The sequence below is a fragment of the Chionomys nivalis genome, chromosome 8, assembly GCF_950005125.1.
Source record: "Chionomys nivalis chromosome 8, mChiNiv1.1, whole genome shotgun sequence".
NCBI lineage: Eukaryota > Metazoa > Chordata > Mammalia > Rodentia > Cricetidae > Chionomys > Chionomys nivalis.
Window position 1 is genome coordinate 57,902,648 of NC_080093.1, and position 18,587 is coordinate 57,921,234.

The window sequence follows — 18,587 nt, forward strand, 5'->3', positions numbered from 1 at the left end:
GCTCCGAGCCCTGTTCTGGTTCCACCCCACCCCAGTCCCCAGCGGGATTGACTAACCATAGGGCTCCCAGTGAGGCTTACACCTAAGAAGTACAGCACGGCACACAAAGGCGGATGGACAGCACACAAATGGACAAAGTACCCAGGTCACTACCACTTCCATGCAGCCCCTTCAGGTAGCCAGGTTCTGAGTGAAAAACTGGCAAGGTCAGGCACACCCAAGGGAATAACCCTGGGGGTCTGTACAAGTGTGTAAGGGGTGACTTTGGTGAGAGTGCACTCTCCTTTTTGATTGTGGCAGGGGTGGAGAGTCCTTGATCACCCCTGTCTTTGCCGGCGGAAGCAGAAAAACACTGCCATAGAGCACAGCAGCCGACCAAAGCCCAGGGTTCAAGTCTAAAGCTGCTGGGTATGGTGGTGCACACCTTGAATACCAGCACTTGGGAGGCAGGCAGATCTCTAAGTTCAAGGCCAGTCGGGTCTACAGATAGCCAAGGCTACATAATAAGATTGGGTCTCAAAAAAAAAAAAAAAAAAAACAACAACAACAACTCATGTGTATGTGGCCCAAAGGACATGACCTCCCAAAACAGTGGCAGGGCTGCCAGGTTGGGCCTTCAGTAGGGTTACTGCTAGGACCAGAGAAACTTTATGACAATCCTGGATGTCCACAGTGCAGTCAGCTCCCATGGACATGCTCCTGCTGCTGAGAATGGATTGTTGGGGGGAGAAGGGACAAGCAGTGTGGGAAAGAACTCCTGCCTCTAGGGGGATCCCTTGCCTGAGATAAAGAACTTGAGACCCACCCACCTCCATGAGAAGAGGCTGCAGCCAGGAGGCTAGCCCAGCAATTCCAACCGCAAGAAGGCACTGGTAGGAACTGCCTAGCTGCTTGCCTTCCAGGGGTGGGGCCCGTCTATGAGCGGCTGCCCTGGTCCCCTGGGCTGCCCGTTACACCACATCCCACCTGCAGAGTACGACTCAGTGTTCTGTTCACTGCCTCATCACAGCTGGAGTGGTTTGAGTCCGGCCAGTCAGAACATGGCTCTTCTCCTGTTGACCATCTGGCTGAGGATCACAGCCAAAGACCCTAGGAGGAAGCCCACCTCCCACCATTCAGATCCAGCCATGCCCGTGGCCCGGAGCAGGCAGAGACCACTCTACTAGACAGCAGGCAGCTGACCAGAGGTGGCAGCCTCAGAAGGGGCTCCCTGGTCCCTGTGCAAATGCTTGGGAGGGCAGGAAGTCTGGCTGGCAACACACAGGCAGCTTCTAACCCAGACTTTTTTATTGACCCGACTCACGCCAGGTGTGGTCGGTGGCCGGCATCTGGTACAGCAGCATGCAGATCCCTGGCTATGGTTTCCTCACAGTACAAAACTGCTACTCTAATAAACCTATGGAAACACAGTTTGTAGGAAAAGGAAAGTGTCTTAGCTAAGGGATCATAAAACCCCCTAGAGGGGGCTGCTATAGGAGCTCAGGTTTGGTCCTTGGAAGTGTCTATGTGGGAGGGAGCTACCCTGCACTGAGTAACTGGTGGATCCCTGAAGTCACAGCAGCTCCGCAAGACATAGGCTCCACTCGCCCGCTCTCCTCCCTACACCAGGGCAGTCAGGGGGACAGGCCCCCAAGGAGTGGCTGCACCTTAGAAACATGGAGCTGGTGGAAGCTTGGGAGCTTCCACAGGGCAGTGATTCCTTAGGGGGAGGCAGCAGCAAATGCCCACCCTGCCTAGACCCAGACCCCCGAAAGCTTACAGGCTCAAGGCAGAGAATTCTCATGGAGGGCCTTCCGGGTAAGGCCAGGTGGGCAAGAGGCACCAGCTCACTGCCATGCCTAGTCCTCTCTCTCTGGCAGTGAATTCTCCCTGGATTCAGTCCTCTGGAGGGGGTACCTCATAGTGGGATCTGGGACTCCAAAGGGAGAGTTTATGGGGTACAGGAGGGCAAGGCTGAGCACCTTTCACGATAACATCTACAAAGGAATAGGCTAACTAAAGTGAGTGGTCCCCACACCCTGCCAGTGGGGAAAGCACCAGACCCCAAGTCTAGGAAAGAGAGGTGATGTTGGAGCGTCCTCCAGGGGGTGCCATGATCTTCTGAGCTGTACGTCTGGCGATGTGATCGTCAGCCTGAGACCCTGAAGAAAGGGCAAGTAAGTGTGGTAAGGATGGGAGGGAGGGTAAGGCTCTCTCTTTCCATCCAAAAGGGAAGGTAGACGTGGCTGGCTGTACCCACTAAACCAGGACCATAAAGAAACTATGTAACCTCATGTAGTGTGTTCCCAGGGTGGGTTTTCTCCCCAAAGCCATGGCTGATAGAGCAAGGTGGCCAGGCAGGCTGCTTATCTGAATGGCTGAAAAGTATAAGCAAAGACCCTACAATCTGTGATGACAGGAAGGCAAAGGCCAACCCTTCCCTATTTGGTCTTTGTGTGGGCCCTTGGTGATAGCGGGAGCTTGTCTCCTCCTTCACAGTGATCTTGGATTCTGAAGGACTTCCAACTTATCCTACCAAGTGACCAGGAACTATTATCACCTCCCAAGCAGAGAGAGGAGAGAACAAAGACAATATAGCAACGTAGCCCCCACTCAAGGGTGAGGAAAGTGGTGGAGGGGGTCTGGCTTTGGTCTGTAGGCAAGATGGGGGACTGGGAAGCCCCTCAGTAAAAGCCAACTCTGTTGGTCAACATGGCAGGTACATTCTAGAGTGTCCCCAAGGGCTGAGGACACAGCTCAGATCCATGCCTCATACTTCACTGGTGATTCTTAGCTTGTGGAGCTGAGGAAGCTGTATTATAGCTTGGGTCCCCACAGAGGTGCCACCTCTCCTCCCATGGAGGTTGAACATTCTATGTTAAGTTCTGGGCTGACATGTCTTCTCCAAGATTGATTCAAGGTGCAGGTTCGTTCATCTCAACAGCACCCCCCAAAGGCAAATGCTGGGACAGAAATGGGCTTCCACAGGAGGGGTGCACACCTCTTTGCCCCTCATAAGACCCCAAATGAGGCTCTTCACCAAGGTCAGTACCTTCTACTCTACAGTATCCAGACTGGCTATCCACAGGTCCACCCCTGAGATGTGCCCTGTGTATGTTCAGGCCTGGGTTCCCAGCTGAGCTTAGAGCCCTCTGGGCACAGGCTGGACCTGGCAGGAGAGTTTCTTACCCCATGCCCAGACCCAACTCACCAGATAGGCTGAACCCCGACTGGTGCAGGTTACGCACGGGTGGCACTGAGATCTTGCCTGGACAGGATGCACGAGCTGGTGTGCCGCTCCCTGGCTTGGCAGGTAGCATCACCTCATGGACAGGCCCATCGTACAGGCCTCGGGGCACACCATGGATCTCTGCTAGCTGTGGGGCCGAGAGAGCTGGGGGTTTAGTCAGCTAAGTTGATGGAGGGTAGTACCCTGCTTATCTGCTCTGCACCCCAACTCATCCCAGTTCAGTAATCCCATGTTTTCCTGCATAGAGGAGCACACACAGCTTCATACATCTCTTTAGTGCTCTCCCTATGTAGCAATCAGCCAACACATGTGGTTACACCGGTGCCTCAGGAGTTCCTGAGTGCACGTGTGCACGTGCGTGCACACACACATACACACACACAGATCAGTGTAACCTCAGTCACAAAAATGTTCAGGCAAGGCCACTTAAGAGCAAAGCAGCCCCATCTGGAACTGGAACCAGATCCAGGTCCCAACTGTGGTCAGGGGGCAGCATGGAATGAGGTTCTAGGTTCTGCCTGCCCTGAAAATGGCTCCCAAAGTCTGAGGCATTTCCCAGGGCCCCAGCATGGACCAGTGATCCCAAGAGTGACGTCAGATGGGCCTGTCCTCCTGGCTGACACCCCCCTCTGGGCTCCTGGGCCTACTTAACAATGTAGTCTCAGCCAGCCCTGGAGGACTAGATACTATTGGCAAGGGAAAGGGGTGTCACTGCCCAGCAGATGACAGTGGGCAGGACCGAACCATTTTCCACCATCATGGTCCCCTCTCCCCCTGCAAATGGAACTGGGCCTTCCTCATACAGAGCTGTCCTCTATAGGTTCCTCCTAGGGTCTCCATTCCTGTTCTACCCCTCAGAGGGAGTGGAGATTGGTGATGTGCTCTGGACCGCATTAGTGTCTTCGTGGGAATTTATACAGGGAGGTGATTATAAATGAGCTTATACCCATATTTCCTATAGACCACTATGACAAAAAGGATATACCACCATCACCGAGTAGGCAGTTGATGATGGGCACAGGAGGACCAGGCCTGCCACTGGCCTCCTGGCCATTTCCCCTACAACAGGCAATGATCTAGTAGGCCTTGGGCAAGTGATGGCTTCCATCCTGCCTTCCAAAGCCATGTCAGCCAGGAGGACCTCACACCGGAGCTCACAGACTGTATCGGGAACTCCAAGCCTGCCACCCACTCGATGTCCTGTCAGCCCAGGTCAGCCTCTTACCCGGTTGCGAGCCTTTATCCTCTTATAGACAAAGTCGGGGAACGTCTTCCGGGGGATGAAGCGGCCAGCCCCTGGAGTGACAAACAGGTTCCCGTCCTCCAGCACCACTCTGCCCTGACTTATGACCACTGTGGGCACTCCTCGGCACTCCAATCCTTCAAAGATGTTGTACTCTACGTTCTGGGGAGAGGCCCACAGGTGCAGCTTCCTTCAGCCCTGACCCCGCCCCCCCCCCAGCTGGCCAGCACTACAGGTAACCTGCACGCTGTGCTAAGGCCCCACCCAGAAAAAAAGCAACTGAGACAGACAGGTGACACACAGAAGAATGACCCTCAGCCAACCCAGCCCCCCAGTCACGCCATTCTTCTGCTGTCATAGCGAGGAGAGTGAGGGGGTTGCCTGTTCCTGCCTAGACAGGTGTGGCACCCTCTGCCTCAGTCTCCTTATCTGTAGGATGGGTCAACAAACCCAGTCACACCCCCTTGGGGACAACAGATGAGACACTGGCTGAGTGAGGTGCTGGGCAGATGTGCTCTGCCTAGGTCAGGGCTGCCCACTGAGCCACACTGAGGGTGGACACCTGCCACCTATCTTGGTAGCTCCCCTGGAAAGCAGGTCCAGCGAGGCCCTGCTAAGAAGGGAGGCATTCTCACCAGGTTGTGGCTCTTGGCAGAGATGACTTTCGTGGCCCTGGGGTTCCAGATGACCAGGTCAGCATCAGAGCCCACAGCCACACGCCCCTTCCTGGGGTAAAAATTGAAGATTTTGGCAGCGTTTGTGCTGGTCACAGCAACGAACTCATTCTCGTCCATTTTCCCTGAAGCCTGAGAAGTGAGACAGCCAGCTGAGGAGGAGGGTGGGCTGCGGATGTCACGGGGCATCGCAAGCTCAGAGAGCCAGTTGAGGGGGAGGGTGGGCTGTGGATGTCACAGGGTATCCCAAGCTCAGGAGGGGCTCCAGCCATGGCCTCACCATGGCAATAATAGTGGTACAAATGCCGCCCCCCAGACAGGGCCCCAATGGCAGTGCCAAGGCAGACTAGTGGTGTGGCTGCTTCTGTGGCTGCTTCTGTGGCCACAGCCCCATTTCTCGCTGCCTCTCTGAATAAATGAGGATGCTTTGATACTAACACCGATGTCCCTTGAGACACTATGACAGTCACCCTGGTTTTTAGGTGTGGCAGATGATCTCGAGAGAGGGGCCAGCATGCAGAGGAGGGAGACCTACCTTCTAAGCCTATGCCTGTGTACACACCTGCCTGCCTGCCTGTCTGTGTAGCTCAGGCTGACTTTAAAATCCAAACAGTTCCCCCCTTAGCTTCCAGAGTGCTGGGGCCACGGGCCTGCAACACTCTGCCTGGCTATAATGAATTCTTTCCATTTTATATCATTTTGTTTAAATTTTCAAAAATGTAAAATTTTTCATTAACATGTAACAATTCATATTTGTGGTGTGCAGGGTGATGGATATGACATTAACCTCCAGGGAGGGGACTCTATGAATGTGATAATATCATCCCAAGGAGAATCTAGGTGCCATGGACGGCTAAGCTAAGGCTTGAAGGAATAAGGCTGGTATCTCTCATGAGCGTTTCTGGTGGCGGAGTCTCCCCACAGCACGCTGCTGACAGCCCTTGCCACAACCACCCCCAGGCCTAGACTTACCACACATTTCTCCCAGACCACAGACATGCGCTCTTCTACACCATTGACACCCTCCGGAATCAGTGTGAAGTTGTCTTTGCCAACGGCCTTCTGGGCAGTAGTGAAGGTGCAGTGTGCACTGCCTGTCACCTGGAGGTCCCCACTGAGAACAAGCCAGAGTCAGAGTGGCCCAGGGATGGGCCCTCCAGAACTGGCGACAGCTGGGTCAGCTCCAGCCTCTTAGGCAGCCAGCTAAGGCTGTGAGGGATCTGAGCTGGTACTTAAGTCCAGAATGGACAATGTGAGCACAATATAAAGGCCATGGACAGACTCATGAGGGGCCAAGAGAAGGGCGTAGAGGTGGGGAATCTCAGCTGGGACCAGAGAGCCCTGTGCCTCCCCAACTGGCTTTCCTGAAGAAGCCTGGGATTCCTCAGGGGGTTCCCGGAGGAAGCACAGATTCGGAGGCCTCAGGCTGACCTGAGCTTTGGTGGGGTGGCTCTCACCTGGACAGCAGGGAGGTGAGGTGGTCTGCGGTGGTAGGGTCTGGGTTGATAGGGGGTGACGTGACGAAGGCCGCAGCCTTGGCCCAGTTCTTGCTCCAGTAGTGTGAGCCATCAGTGCCCAGGCTGGCAGTGATAGGTTCCCCAAAGACGACCACCCCTAAAGTGAGCAAGGATTATGGCAGGCACCCCACCAACCTGCACCCACAGCATGGGTCTCACATGGCGACCTCTCTGTCCTTTGCTTTCATGACCAGGAAAAGTTTGTGTTTTTTTTCTGGAGTCCCTGAGTAGTCGCTGACCCTGTGGGGTGGTTCTTTGGGAGGTACAGCCGCTGAGACAATGATCCTTTCTATACCACAACCTCTGCTGAGGGTCAGACTGCTGGGCACTCCCGCTGGGCCACAGAGTAGGACTTAACCAATTAAACCTGGCAGTTCAGACTCAGAGAGGCCCTGAGTTCCAGGTCTGGGCCTTGTACCAGAGCTCTGAACTAGGCTGATGCTGTTCTTATAAGCCCCAGGCTCAGTGGGGTAGGGACTGGTCCTACTGCAGAGTAGCTAATTGGGAGGAGTGGTGAAGCTCCTGGGTAAGCCATGCAGGGTCTGTTCATCCTGTACTGGCAACACTACTGATCCTCTCCCTTGTAAACATGATGGGTTTCTGTGTCAGTCTTTGGGAAGAAAACTTGTCCCTGTACGCATCCACTTCCACCCCAGGGACTCCACAGTCTCATGGCACGGCTAGGAAATGAGGTCTCATTTATGAGACTGGGTGGGGAAATGGATTCCAGATCCTCCATTGTTCTTCAACAGGCTGCCTCTTTTATACATGACCTTGGACTTACGCCCCAATCCAGTCGTGGCCTTCTCCCGTACCCTGGTGACCGCAGGGGCTTCTCTGGCCCTCAGAGCTCACAGCCTCTCTGTGAGCCGCACAGTCTAGCCCCTGGCAACCACAGCTATGAATCTGCCAGGACATAGGTGTCTGCCTCTAGCTAGTCCAGGTGTTACAGTCATGGAGCCCGTTAGCCATCAGAATGTGGACCCCAGCTCCTGAACCCACAGCAAATAGGAAAGTGAGACTTCCTGTGGAATCAAGAACCCCTCTTAGACACATACTCAGAGAATTCTGCCCTTGGGTCTCCTGGGAACAGATACACAGGGCTCCAGTTTGCTAAAGACCCCTAGTAGGCAGCTATTATTTTAACAAGGCTGGAGACTTAGGTCTAGCTCCATCCCTCAAGGGGACACAAGGCTCCTAAACTTCCCCTGAGCTTGCGCCCCTAGGACTAACATAAGTAGGTGCCCCATAAAGAGGCCTACTTTTTCATTGGGTCTTCCCCTCCTTAGTGCCCAGAGGTCCTCGATTGTCAGCAGAGCTCAGGGGGGCTAGGAACATGTAGGAAGTGAGCGCTGGCACTCACCCCTGCGCTTGGCTTGGGCAACCATGTCAGCCGCTCCCTTGCTCATCACCTTGGTGATGTATAGTGGGCAGTTGGCCTGCTTGGCAATGGTGACTGCTCTGTACACAGCCTCGGCCTCTACCTGAAGGTGGTGAAGGGAGAGGACAATCAGAACACGAGAAGCCTTGAGACTTCCTGACCAGGTGAGTTCTGGGACACCCAAAGATCACCCATGAGACTGTAGGCACTGGGGACATGCATCTCTGCTGGAGCAAGAGCCCAGCCTAGGGCCCAGTGTCTGGAATCTAGGTTGACACACACGGTTCTCAGGATTCAAGTGCACTGCCTTCTTGCCTCAGGTAAGGATCGTGGGGTGACAAGTGGTTGAGATGGATACTGGACAGGCAGAGAGTCATTGCATTAAGCCCCCAAGGTGAGAACAAGATGAGCAAGGTACGGCTCAGGCCATGAAGCAGGGTCAGTTTAGCCCAGGGTCAGGGGGGCAATGATATACTCAGTAGGGCAGACTTACCTCTTCTGGGTGGCTGAGGACATGGCCCTCAGGGCCCATGATGCCCTGCTCCAGGAGGCGCTTCTGTTCCTAAATGACCAATAGGATGATTTGCTCCAGTCCCAAGGATCCCAAACCCTGGACATGAGGTGCCTGGCAGCAAGCCCCATACCTTGAGCATAGTCCTAGATCCCTGACCATCCCAGAATAGAGCAACCACAAAGAATGCATAGCTGAGTGGACTTGGGGAAGGCTGGCCCAAGGTTCAGGCTATTGGTAGGCAGCCAGCCCTCTTGCCCCTCCAGACCCTGGGTGTCACACTGCAGTCTCCCAAGGAACTGGCAGGGGTACTCTGACAAGATCTGTGACCATCATAAAAAAAAGCCACATTGTGGTTTCAGTGTCTTTTAAGACCTCCTAACTCATGGGCTGTTTGACCTTTGACTTAATATTCCCGTTCTCCCATACAAGTGTCACAGAGGTCACAGCTCTCATAAGATTCCACCCAGCTTTGTCTGCCCACTGGGGCTCACAAACTAGGCATCAGCTTGACCCACCCATCCAATCCAGTGGGTGGCATAACCTCTCTCACCTCCTCCACAATGTCCCCATTTTCTGCATGCACTTGGGCCAAGGCTCCCAGGTCCCGGATGAGGCTGAAGATTTCATACATCTGTGGAGAAGGCAGAGTCCCGTGTTTGTAGGGTTGTCTCTCCAGCAACAGCCCAAGACACCCCACTTGTTCATTCCGTCTGAACTTGGCCTCACCTGACCATCAGTGCACTGGCACCTGTCCTTGTATGCCATGAAGACCAGGAAGGAATTCACACCTGGAAAAGAGGCTAGAGAGGCTCAGCCACTGGAGAGGAACCCAGGGACAGGGACATTTCTCCCACAGAAGCTGAGCTAGATAGCATAGCATTCTGCAGGCAAGTCTTCCCCATCAACAAGCCAGGCTACATGGACAGAGTTGGCTATGCCCCAGCCATTGCCTCACTGCTGCTCACGTTTGGGACTGTTTGCTCACCCAGTGAGCACACAGATAAGAATATACCTATCTCACCACCAACTCTCAGGCAGATCTCCACTCCTGCAGGACACAGAGCAGTGCAATTGGCTTGTGACCCAAGTCCCATAAGCTGTATTCAGGAAAAGCAACAGGCCTGGCATGCTGGGGAGCCACTCTTGGGCCATCTGTCATATCACCTGCCTACAGGTCCTGAGTCTTGCTTCACAATACCACAGCTCATAGTGAATGTTCACGACACTCTGAGAGGGGCAGGAGAGTCTCAGGGCTGGGATCTCAGACACATAGGAAGGAGGAAGAGGGGCTGATGCCCACAATATGAGAGTCCAATCAGGAGCAACACTGAGCCTTTCTAACTCCTGGACAGCCAGAATCTGCCTACCTTCCAGGACCAGGACCTATGAAGGTCCATTGAGGCCTGAAGGAAGCCCCAAACCCACCCAGCCAAGGGCAATGACCCCCTTGCTGGATAAAAAATAATAATGTGGATCACACTGGGAAAAACTGAGTCATCAGGTGATGACTTGTGTGACGTCTGAGGGCAATTTCTGATTAGAAGGCAATCCCCACAAGGAGAGTGAGCTCTGCAGGCACCTGGTTCAGGGACACGAGGCTGCAGGGGTCTAACTGCTACCTGGATAGCAGAGTCCACTATACCCAGGTGGAGGACATGTGGGCCCTATGCCCCAAAAGGCACCAATGTGAGGGCTGCCACTCTCTGGGAACCACAAGCCAAAGGAGATGGCCTTGGGGTCATAGCAGACAGGCAGCAGTGTCCCTTACGAGTATGCTCTTCTGTGAGCTACAGACAGCGCGTGGAAGGCAGTGAGGCGAGCATCCAGTGCGGTACGACTTTGTCAAGCCCACTGAGAACCTCTGGTGTGCTTTTAGCGTTAGGATGATAATGTAGAATGGAGCCAACCTTTATTTACAGATGAGTCCGTTTCAATACAGAGCCTAAAAGAACCTCTTAAGAGAAAGCCCCCAAGTGACGGTAAATGTGTCTTCTGGCATCTCTTTTCTAGAAAACAGAGAGCCAAGGACAGCATGGTCAGGGCAGCATCTGTGGGAAGACGAATTACAGGATGTGCTCATGGCATGGGCCCCCCTCGTCTGGAGCCTCTGAGAGCACAGCTGACCTTGGGCGATTCTCCAACTCAATCCTAAACACCTGCCTTGGGATCAGGCTGGAGACCCTCAGTCTGCCTGTAGGCACTGAGGTCCTCGGGTACCCCCACCCGTCACTGCTGCTCACCTTTGTCCCGGACTAGGGCCTCCAGCTCCTCTTTGGTGCTCTCGTGCCAGCGGGGAATGTCCACATGGAGGGAATAATCACAGCAGGCTGCGCTGTCCGCCCGCTCCCGCCACTGCTCATAGGCTGCCAGCAGGCTCACACCAGCCTCGGGAAACACATGGTCCACTGTGGGGGGAGGGAGGGAAGCATGTCCAGCCAGGTCCCCAAGCCTGGCCCAGGTGTCCCACTGTCTCTAAGGGGGATTTGGCTTCACGTTCTGGAGACCAGAGTGGGGTTTGAGGAAGACACAGCAAAGGGAGGGCCTGTCCTGTCTTACCACCTTCCTCTTCCTTCCACTCAGCTCACAGGTATCTTCTCCCCCACACCCCTCCAGCCTCTCTGAGTAGAGCACTGAGCAGGGAGCCTGAGTTCAAACCCCCCACTTCCTAGACCTCGGCTCCTCAGGGGACAGCAGTGACTGTTGGGGGTGGGGGGTTGTCAGCTGTCCACAGTGCTGACCCTGTGGACACGCATGCTTCCAGAAAACTTCCTCCACTGAGTCAGTGTCCATGGCCTCACTGACTCCACCTGCCCCCAACAGTACAAATCATTCCTGCACATGGCCACCGTGGTGTCTCCCTCCCATTCCAAAGTCCAAACACTGCTCACTGGCCAAGCTTGGGATGCGTGCTCAGAGGGGCTGCTAAACAAAATGATATACTTCAGGAACCAGCGGCTGCCTCATCTCCGTACCATACTCCCTGTACCTCCATCCCATCTGTCCATCCCTCAGATCACCAGCCAGGACCCTGGGCGCAGGCATATGCACCACATAGCCGATGCTCCAGCCCTGTGTGCATGCCATTTGTGCTTCTGGAGACACCTCCCAAACGGGTGGCATTAACAGAGCAGCTGTGCTGGCCCACCTGGTTCACCGCATGCACTTGAGCCACAGGAGCCTGAGGTGGCCCACCTTGCTGCTCGTTTTCCTTCAGCCTGACAGAGTGAACCAAGCCAAGCCGTGGTTGTAGCAATGGCTGCGTGTCATCGGGAAGTGCCCGGAGTCTCCTAAACAGTACTCCTTAGTAGCAGCGGGGACGGTATTTACTGTGTTTCAGGTGCACAAAGAAATTTGTGTGGTAAATCTTTCATCCTCTGACTCTAGAGGAGAGGAGAGACCCTTTCCTCTTGCCGAGAAGGCATACAAACCTGAGTATGTGGGGTCATAATATTGAGACCAAATAGAGATGTGCACAGGAGGGGATCAAGCAGGGTAGTATAAATGTCCTGTTTCAAACACCACAGCCTCGATTCTCAACATAGGCAAGAACTTACTTCAAACAGACGTTAAAGGTTAGAGTTGAGTTCAGGCTCAACTCTCCTGGTTCAGAGCACCAGGATTTCTGAACCCCAGTTCCTGGCCAGCAGCCAGCCCCCTGGAAGGAATAAGTAGGCACACATCTGCTTATCCAGAGCCTAACAGCATCCTAGAGCTAGCCCGGGCAACTGGCTCAGAAAGAGAAGCCCGGGTGTGCCCAGCATGTTTTAGATGGAGTTATAATATTGAAACAGAACTGAGAAAACCACTTCATGCAACAAGGAGATGGGTTACACACTGTCCCAGCGTGCCTAAGTATCCACAGAAGCCCAGTCTCGTACTAAGTGTTGTGATAACACAAAAATATGCACGGAAGCCAGAACCAGTGTGCTATTCAGGCTTCATGACTACCTGGCAAGTGGCTTGCACACTCACGTATCATAGTGGTCCCGCCCGCTAGGGCCGCCTTGGTGCCCTGACAGAAATCGTCAGCTGGGGTCATGCCCAGCACAGGCATCTGCAGCCGGGTGTGGACGTCAACTCCCCCAGGCAGTACCATCAGGCCATGAGCATCGATGGTTTTGATGCCCCCAGGGACGATGAGGTTTTCTCCAATTTGTCTGAAAGCAATAAAAAGAGTCATCACTTTATAGAGAGCTCAGATCAGAACTCAAACACCCTCCGTGGCAGTGGCTCTAAGAAGTGAGGGCTTGGAGTCGCGACCATGAGAAAGAAAAACAGGCCGAGGGCCCAGAAACTAGAGAATAAAACTTGCTATTTCAGGAGGGCAGTGTGTAGGGCCCAGTGCTGGGCCAACATGGCTCTCCTCCTGGTCTCCCCTGAAGCCCCTGCTTGCTGTCTAATGACCATAACTGGGGTCCCTGTTTGCTGTCTGCACACCTGTTCTGGAGCTCCGTGACACAGAAAGCAGAGGGGAGAGCAGGTCAGTGTTTTCTGCTCGTCTGCAGGAGCCCAGACAGATTTGTCCTAAGTGCGGTGATAACATGAAGATACATGGACACTGGTCCCATTGTGCTGCTCCAGAACTCATGGCTATCTGGAAAGACTAGCATGCCTCGAGGATGGTTCCCACGGTCAGGGGTTTGGGGGAAAAAAGCATCTGCATGGTTCTCACCCCAAAGCAGATGCCTCAGTGCCACGTAACCAACGTTCACACATTCACATATCTATAAATGCCCCCGTGTAGAAACTTACTTAATCAGGCCGTCTTCCACATACAGATCAGCGTAAAAGGACTGGTCATCGTTCACAATCTTCCCACCTTTGATGAGAAGGCGGTCACTCTGACAAGAGAAAAAACAGTGGGTGCCGATAGAGACTTTCCGGACCACTAGGAACCTCTTCCCCTAGAATGACTGAGATGTTTTGATGCATTTTGCAGCCATAAGAACCAGCTCAAAGGTTTATTTAAGTACTCCTAACAGGGTGCTCAGCACAGTGTCCAGCATGACCCTGGTACTAACTGTTCGGCAGATGCTGAAGGCGGGGGGGGGGGGTGGGGGGGAGTGGGAACAGCAGGGCAAGGCTGTGTTGGTGAAAGTATGGCAGAGAAGCAGCTGCTTTGTTGAATCCTGCCATCTGACTATCAGAAAAAAAAATATGGGCCTAAGGGAAAACCTGGTGACCTAACCGTTCTCAAGGGGCACCTGCGTGCTTCCCTCCCACCTGTACTGACAAAGCTAAGTGGGCAAAACAGAGCCAGGCTGATACATCAGAATGTCACAGGCCCGTGGTGGTATCAGAAGGAGTGGGGCGGAGCAGACAACAGACATCTTCGTCTTGGCTCCAGAGATTACAGCCTAGAGATAGACAGATGGAGGCAGTGTGTCTCTGCTACTCTCCACCAAGGCACAGGTCAAACCCAGAGAAGAGCACAGGGAAAGGGTGAGAGGGATTCAGGCCACCTTGAGCATCACAGGGGCTTTTCTGGGGCACTCATGCAGCGTGACAGAAGTGGGGGGATTGTTCCAGGCTAGAGGCAGCTGTGCAAAGGCCCCTAAGGCAGGAAAACCTTTGGGTTGGTTCTCAAAAGAACACAAGGGCTACAGCTAGTGGAAAGAGCAAGGGCAGGCATCAGAGCTGTGCAGGTTTGGGACACAGAGGATTTGGAATCCATGGGAGGATGCTGGGGGCAGAGCATCAGATTAGTTCTGACTGATACAGAGATCACCTGGGCTCTCAGAGGGAAAAAACAGATTATGATATGGAAAGAGGGGCACAGTTGCTGCTTAAGTGGCGTCATAGGTTGTTCAGGAAGGTGAGAGGCTCTTGGCCAGTGTTATGGACATAAGCACGAGAAAACATGGGCTGGGAGTTGGTGGAGAGAACTGACGGATAGAGAGGCCATGGGCGTGGAGGGATGGGAGGGAGTGGGGGGGCAGAGGGAGTGGGGGAGCAGGGGTGGATCAAATGGCCGCAGGCTTTGCTGCAGTGTGAAGATGTTCACGTGTGTGAAGATAGGGTTTGTGGATAAGGACAGCTCCCTGTTGGCTAACTTCAGCAAAATAGAGGCACGGAATCTGATTGGTTCCAGTGCTTAGCACCCATAAGACAGACACTTCGAGCACCAACTAGGAGGGATGGGTCAGGCAGAAAGCAGAGACTGCGGATGAACTAACTGTGCACGGACCTCAGAATTGATGGTCTGGCTCTGGTGGAGAACAGTGGAAACACACATGAAATGGGGGGCACACATGTGAGAGGGGAGACCTACTGATGTCCCTTTCTACCCATCATGAGCCACAGCTCTGCCTGAAAACTAACCAGGGAACGCACTTGACACTAAATAAGGAAGCCTGGCCACATGCCCTAAATTTCTGTGACCCATGTGGCAGCTGGGCCAGACCCAGGCCAGCTTCAGTTCTGTTATATCATCCCATCTGAGGCCAGGAGAACCAGCTGAGAGTGTGGTAAGCAGAGCCCTGTGAGCCTGCAAGGATGGGGGCGGGGGATGGGGGGTTCTTTTATATAGTTTCCTATTCCGCCCAGCAGCCGAGTGAGTTCTCCTATTCTGCCCATTATCACAATCACACTCTTCCAAAGGCCTGGCAACTATGTCCCAGCCCACACCACCCAGCCCTCTGCCTGTACAGCTCAGAATCACAGAGAGTTTTCAAGTTTTATATTGGGGTGTGTGTGTGAAAGAATAACTTGTAAACATTCTACAGAATCCACGTGCCAGTGTCGACAGGTGAAGTTCATAGATTCATTCATGTCCATGAAACCACCCTGTCCAGGAGTCCTTACGTGAGACAGACATGGTACGGTCCGACACGAAGCTGAAGGGACTGGCCCATGGTGGAAGTAGCCTGTTGACCACACATAGCCTGGCTGCAGCTCAAGTCTCTCTTCAAATGTCTGTAGCTGCTCAGCGACTAGCCCCACTGAGCAGTAGTGTCTACCTAGGCCTATCACAGCCACCCACTTCACAGGGCTGCCACTCTGAACCACATCCCTCCTCTTCCCCCTTGTTCTAGCCATTCTCAGAAAAAAAAAGAAAAAAACTAGGAAAACTCAGCCATTAGAAGAAACCACTGAGCCAGAAATCTTGAGTTCTGGGGTCCCTATTTAGACTCCTGTGTTCGGGCAGCAGAATTTGCATTCTTGGGTCCTCCTGAGTTTGGGAGAACAAGTCATACTGTGATAGGCCCCATCTAGATGAGTGGGGGATGGGGGTTCCTTTCAGCCATCTCCCTCTCCATGAACAGAACCACTTGACTAGGCAGGAATCTGCCATCACCACCTCCACTCACTGCCAGCTGGCTAATGGCACTTCCTCTTCAGGCCTGGATCCCTAGGAGGAGTAGGCAGTCAAGAGGCAGGAACTAATTCTGGTCCCTATGTGTGAGGCCTCTTTCCTCTTTGAGGTTTTTTTTTTTTTTTTTTTTCTAAAGGAGAGGACTCCCCCCAGAAGGCTAGGAAGCTGACCTCCCCAACAGCCTGATTAGACTCCAGAGCTCTTAGGCTGGGAACAAGTCCAGAGCTTTTTAGAGACCTCCTAGAGCTCCCGACCTGGTCCAGCTGATCCCAGGAGCCTCCCTCTCTTCCTCCCAGGCTTCGGGCCGTCCTCCACCCCCTCCCGTGGGAAGGCTTTGTTTCCTGGCCGGCCCGGTGGACACATTGACCTTCTGCTTTTGGGGAGGTCTGTCCTGAAAGGGAGTACTGCAGGGATGCTGGTTCGAGCGGTCAGTTGGTACTCACCTCCCGTGGAGTCTCCGAACCCAGCTTCGCTCAGGGGCTCGGGGAATCCAGGGGCACCCGATCTAGTAGTCAGAGCTAAATCGCTTTGTCTCGGACAAAGCACTAAAGACACCGAAGCGGCGCGTCCAGGGGGTATGCTGCCCACGGGCTGCTCTAGGAACAGCATCGGACATCGTAGTGCCTTCAGGCCCGGGGCCAACAAAGGCTGCGACCGCAGGTCATCCTGGAGACAGAACTCCAGGCAATGTTCGCTTGATCCCCAACTGCCCCACGCCAGACCCGGCAGGAGACCGGCCACCTACGCTCCGGGTAGCAGGCCGCTCACCCCGCCTATCCAAGTCAATCACCAGAGTCCTGAGAGCTGGCGGACCGCGGGCCTGTGTACCGACTGAGGAATGGGTTCCGTGCGGCCTGGAGAGCTCTCTCCGCTGCTGGCAGCAGACGAAGGAGAAGAAGGGAAGGCTGGCGCCTGGCCGGGGACTAAAGCAGGCATGGGACTCACAGGCAGGGCCCGGAGGATTGTCGGCTGCGCTTGCAAGCCACTCCCGCCGTGGGCAAGGGGCGCCAGACGCGGCGGGGGCGGGGGTTCGACTCACCGTGATTCGGGGAATGCTCTTCTTGCCTTGGAAGGACATCCTGATCCGCGGGAGGGTTGTGAGTCCCCAGTAGGGGCTGCGTGGGCTTGGACCTGCCGGCGGGGACACGCGCGGAGCTTAGAGAGTCCAACTGTGAGCCAGCCGGGCGCAGGGCTCCTATTAACTCATTTGCATGTGGGCCCCGCCTACCTATTTCATTTGCATCCGGGCCCCTCCTTCCTGATTTCGTTTGTGCTCGCTTGCTCCGGATCTCCCTTTCTCCCTCTCTCCCTTCCCCTCTCCTTTTCCTTCTATCCTTCCCTCCCCAAAAAGCACCCTAGAGATCACAGGCTGTGAGCATTGAACCCCACTCCGCCTGTGCTGAGTGGAAAAGAATGGGTTGTGACTTGTCGGGACAAACATGTATGAAGTTTGCATTGGGGAAGGTTAGGAGGGATGCCTGGTCCCACCTAGCCTTGTTCTGTGGTGGCCTGAGGCACCCCAGGCTTCAAGGGTTCAAAACCAATTCTCACATCTGGGCGGAGGCTCTGCAGGAGCCGGAATCTCGCTTGGTATCTCTAGCAAAATTCAGACATCTTTAAGGAATGGCTTCAGGCTGGAACGCAAGAGCCTAACCTGACGCGACCACATAACCGTGGTGGCTAGGCATACTGTTCTTTGGCAGGCCACACCAATCTGGGGCAGGAGGGAGAGAACAAGTTGGAGGGGCAGAGACAAACAGCCCAGATGGAGAGAGATGAAAGGGCTGGTCTGGGGATTGCCAGGGAAAGACGGAGGTGGAGACTCGGGGTAGAGAAATCCAGTGGAACCGATAGCTGACAGACACACACCCGGTCTCTCTCGGGTACACCTTACGACATCCTGCCCACAGCCTGGTTCCTGCTTCCTCTACCTGCTGGGCCCCACGGGCTGAGTCCACGCTGGGCAGGCCCCGGAAACAGGTTGTGTTGTTTGGATCATCTCTGCTGGTACTTCGGGGTCGTTCCAAGGGGTCACGTGGTTCCCGGTGTAGCTCCCTGACTCGAGGATCTCTGCCCTGCCAAGTGCTGCATTCTTTGGTAGCACCTTGTTTTCCATGGCGTCCTCAAGGCAGGGAAGATGACGCCGAGTTTGAGTTCAGACAGAGGCTTCACAGACACTTAGGGACACGAGGCCATCAAGGTGGGAGTGGGAGATTTGAGGCCAGGTGTCCTCAGCATGAGGTCTGCTCGCAAGACACGTGGAACCGGTTGGAACCGGTCGTGCAGCAGCCTCAGGTTCTCTCCCACAAAAGCTTTTCTGAGCTGATGCTGTCCATGCGCAGAGGGTGCTGAATGAGCTGGGCAGGACCAGAAACGCCTATTGTCCTAAAGGACCTTGGTGGTTTGCCCTCAGGACACAACTTCTGCCCCACACTCAGAAGGCCTGGCGAGAGCCCTGAAAATGGCGTCTATTCTACTCCAAGTGTTGCGGGAGCGTCCACGCTGAGTCAGGATCAAGAAGAGGATCTAAGGATCTGCAAGGACAGCCTATTCTAAAGCCAAGGTCAAGGATTTGCCGTGAGACAGGGAAGAGGTGCTCTCAGACACACTCCCAGTCCAGAAGGTCACAGGACAATCATTGTTGTCACCGTGGAATCTACAATGATGGATTTTGAACAAAAAGACCCCCACCTTTACATTGTCCACTCAGTCAA

General features: G+C 54.2%; 1 protein-coding gene across 2 annotated transcripts; it reads right to left on the reverse strand.

Moving 5' to 3' along the window:
- Positions 1-1,269: 1,269 nt before the first annotated feature.
- Positions 1,270-17,063, reverse strand: Dpysl4 (dihydropyrimidinase like 4). 2 transcript variants are annotated; one of them, XM_057778423.1, is made up of 14 exons: positions 16,913-17,063; positions 13,311-13,399; positions 12,531-12,715; positions 10,799-10,963; positions 9,285-9,346; positions 9,109-9,189; positions 8,538-8,606; positions 8,027-8,147; positions 6,604-6,760; positions 6,119-6,260; positions 5,108-5,278; positions 4,455-4,634; positions 3,191-3,356; positions 1,270-2,141 (listed from the first exon to the last, which is right to left on the reverse strand). In XM_057778423.1, exons 1-14 carry the CDS (start codon positions 16,949-16,951, stop codon positions 2,050-2,052), a joined length of 1,719 nt encoding a protein of 572 aa, XP_057634406.1. In that variant the 5' UTR covers positions 16,952-17,063; the 3' UTR covers positions 1,270-2,049. The 2 variants fall into 2 exon arrangements, with proteins under 2 accessions (XP_057634406.1, XP_057634407.1); XM_057778424.1 differs by lacking the exon at positions 16,913-17,063 and adding an exon at positions 16,317-16,878.
- Positions 17,064-18,587: the final 1,524 nt, after the last annotated feature.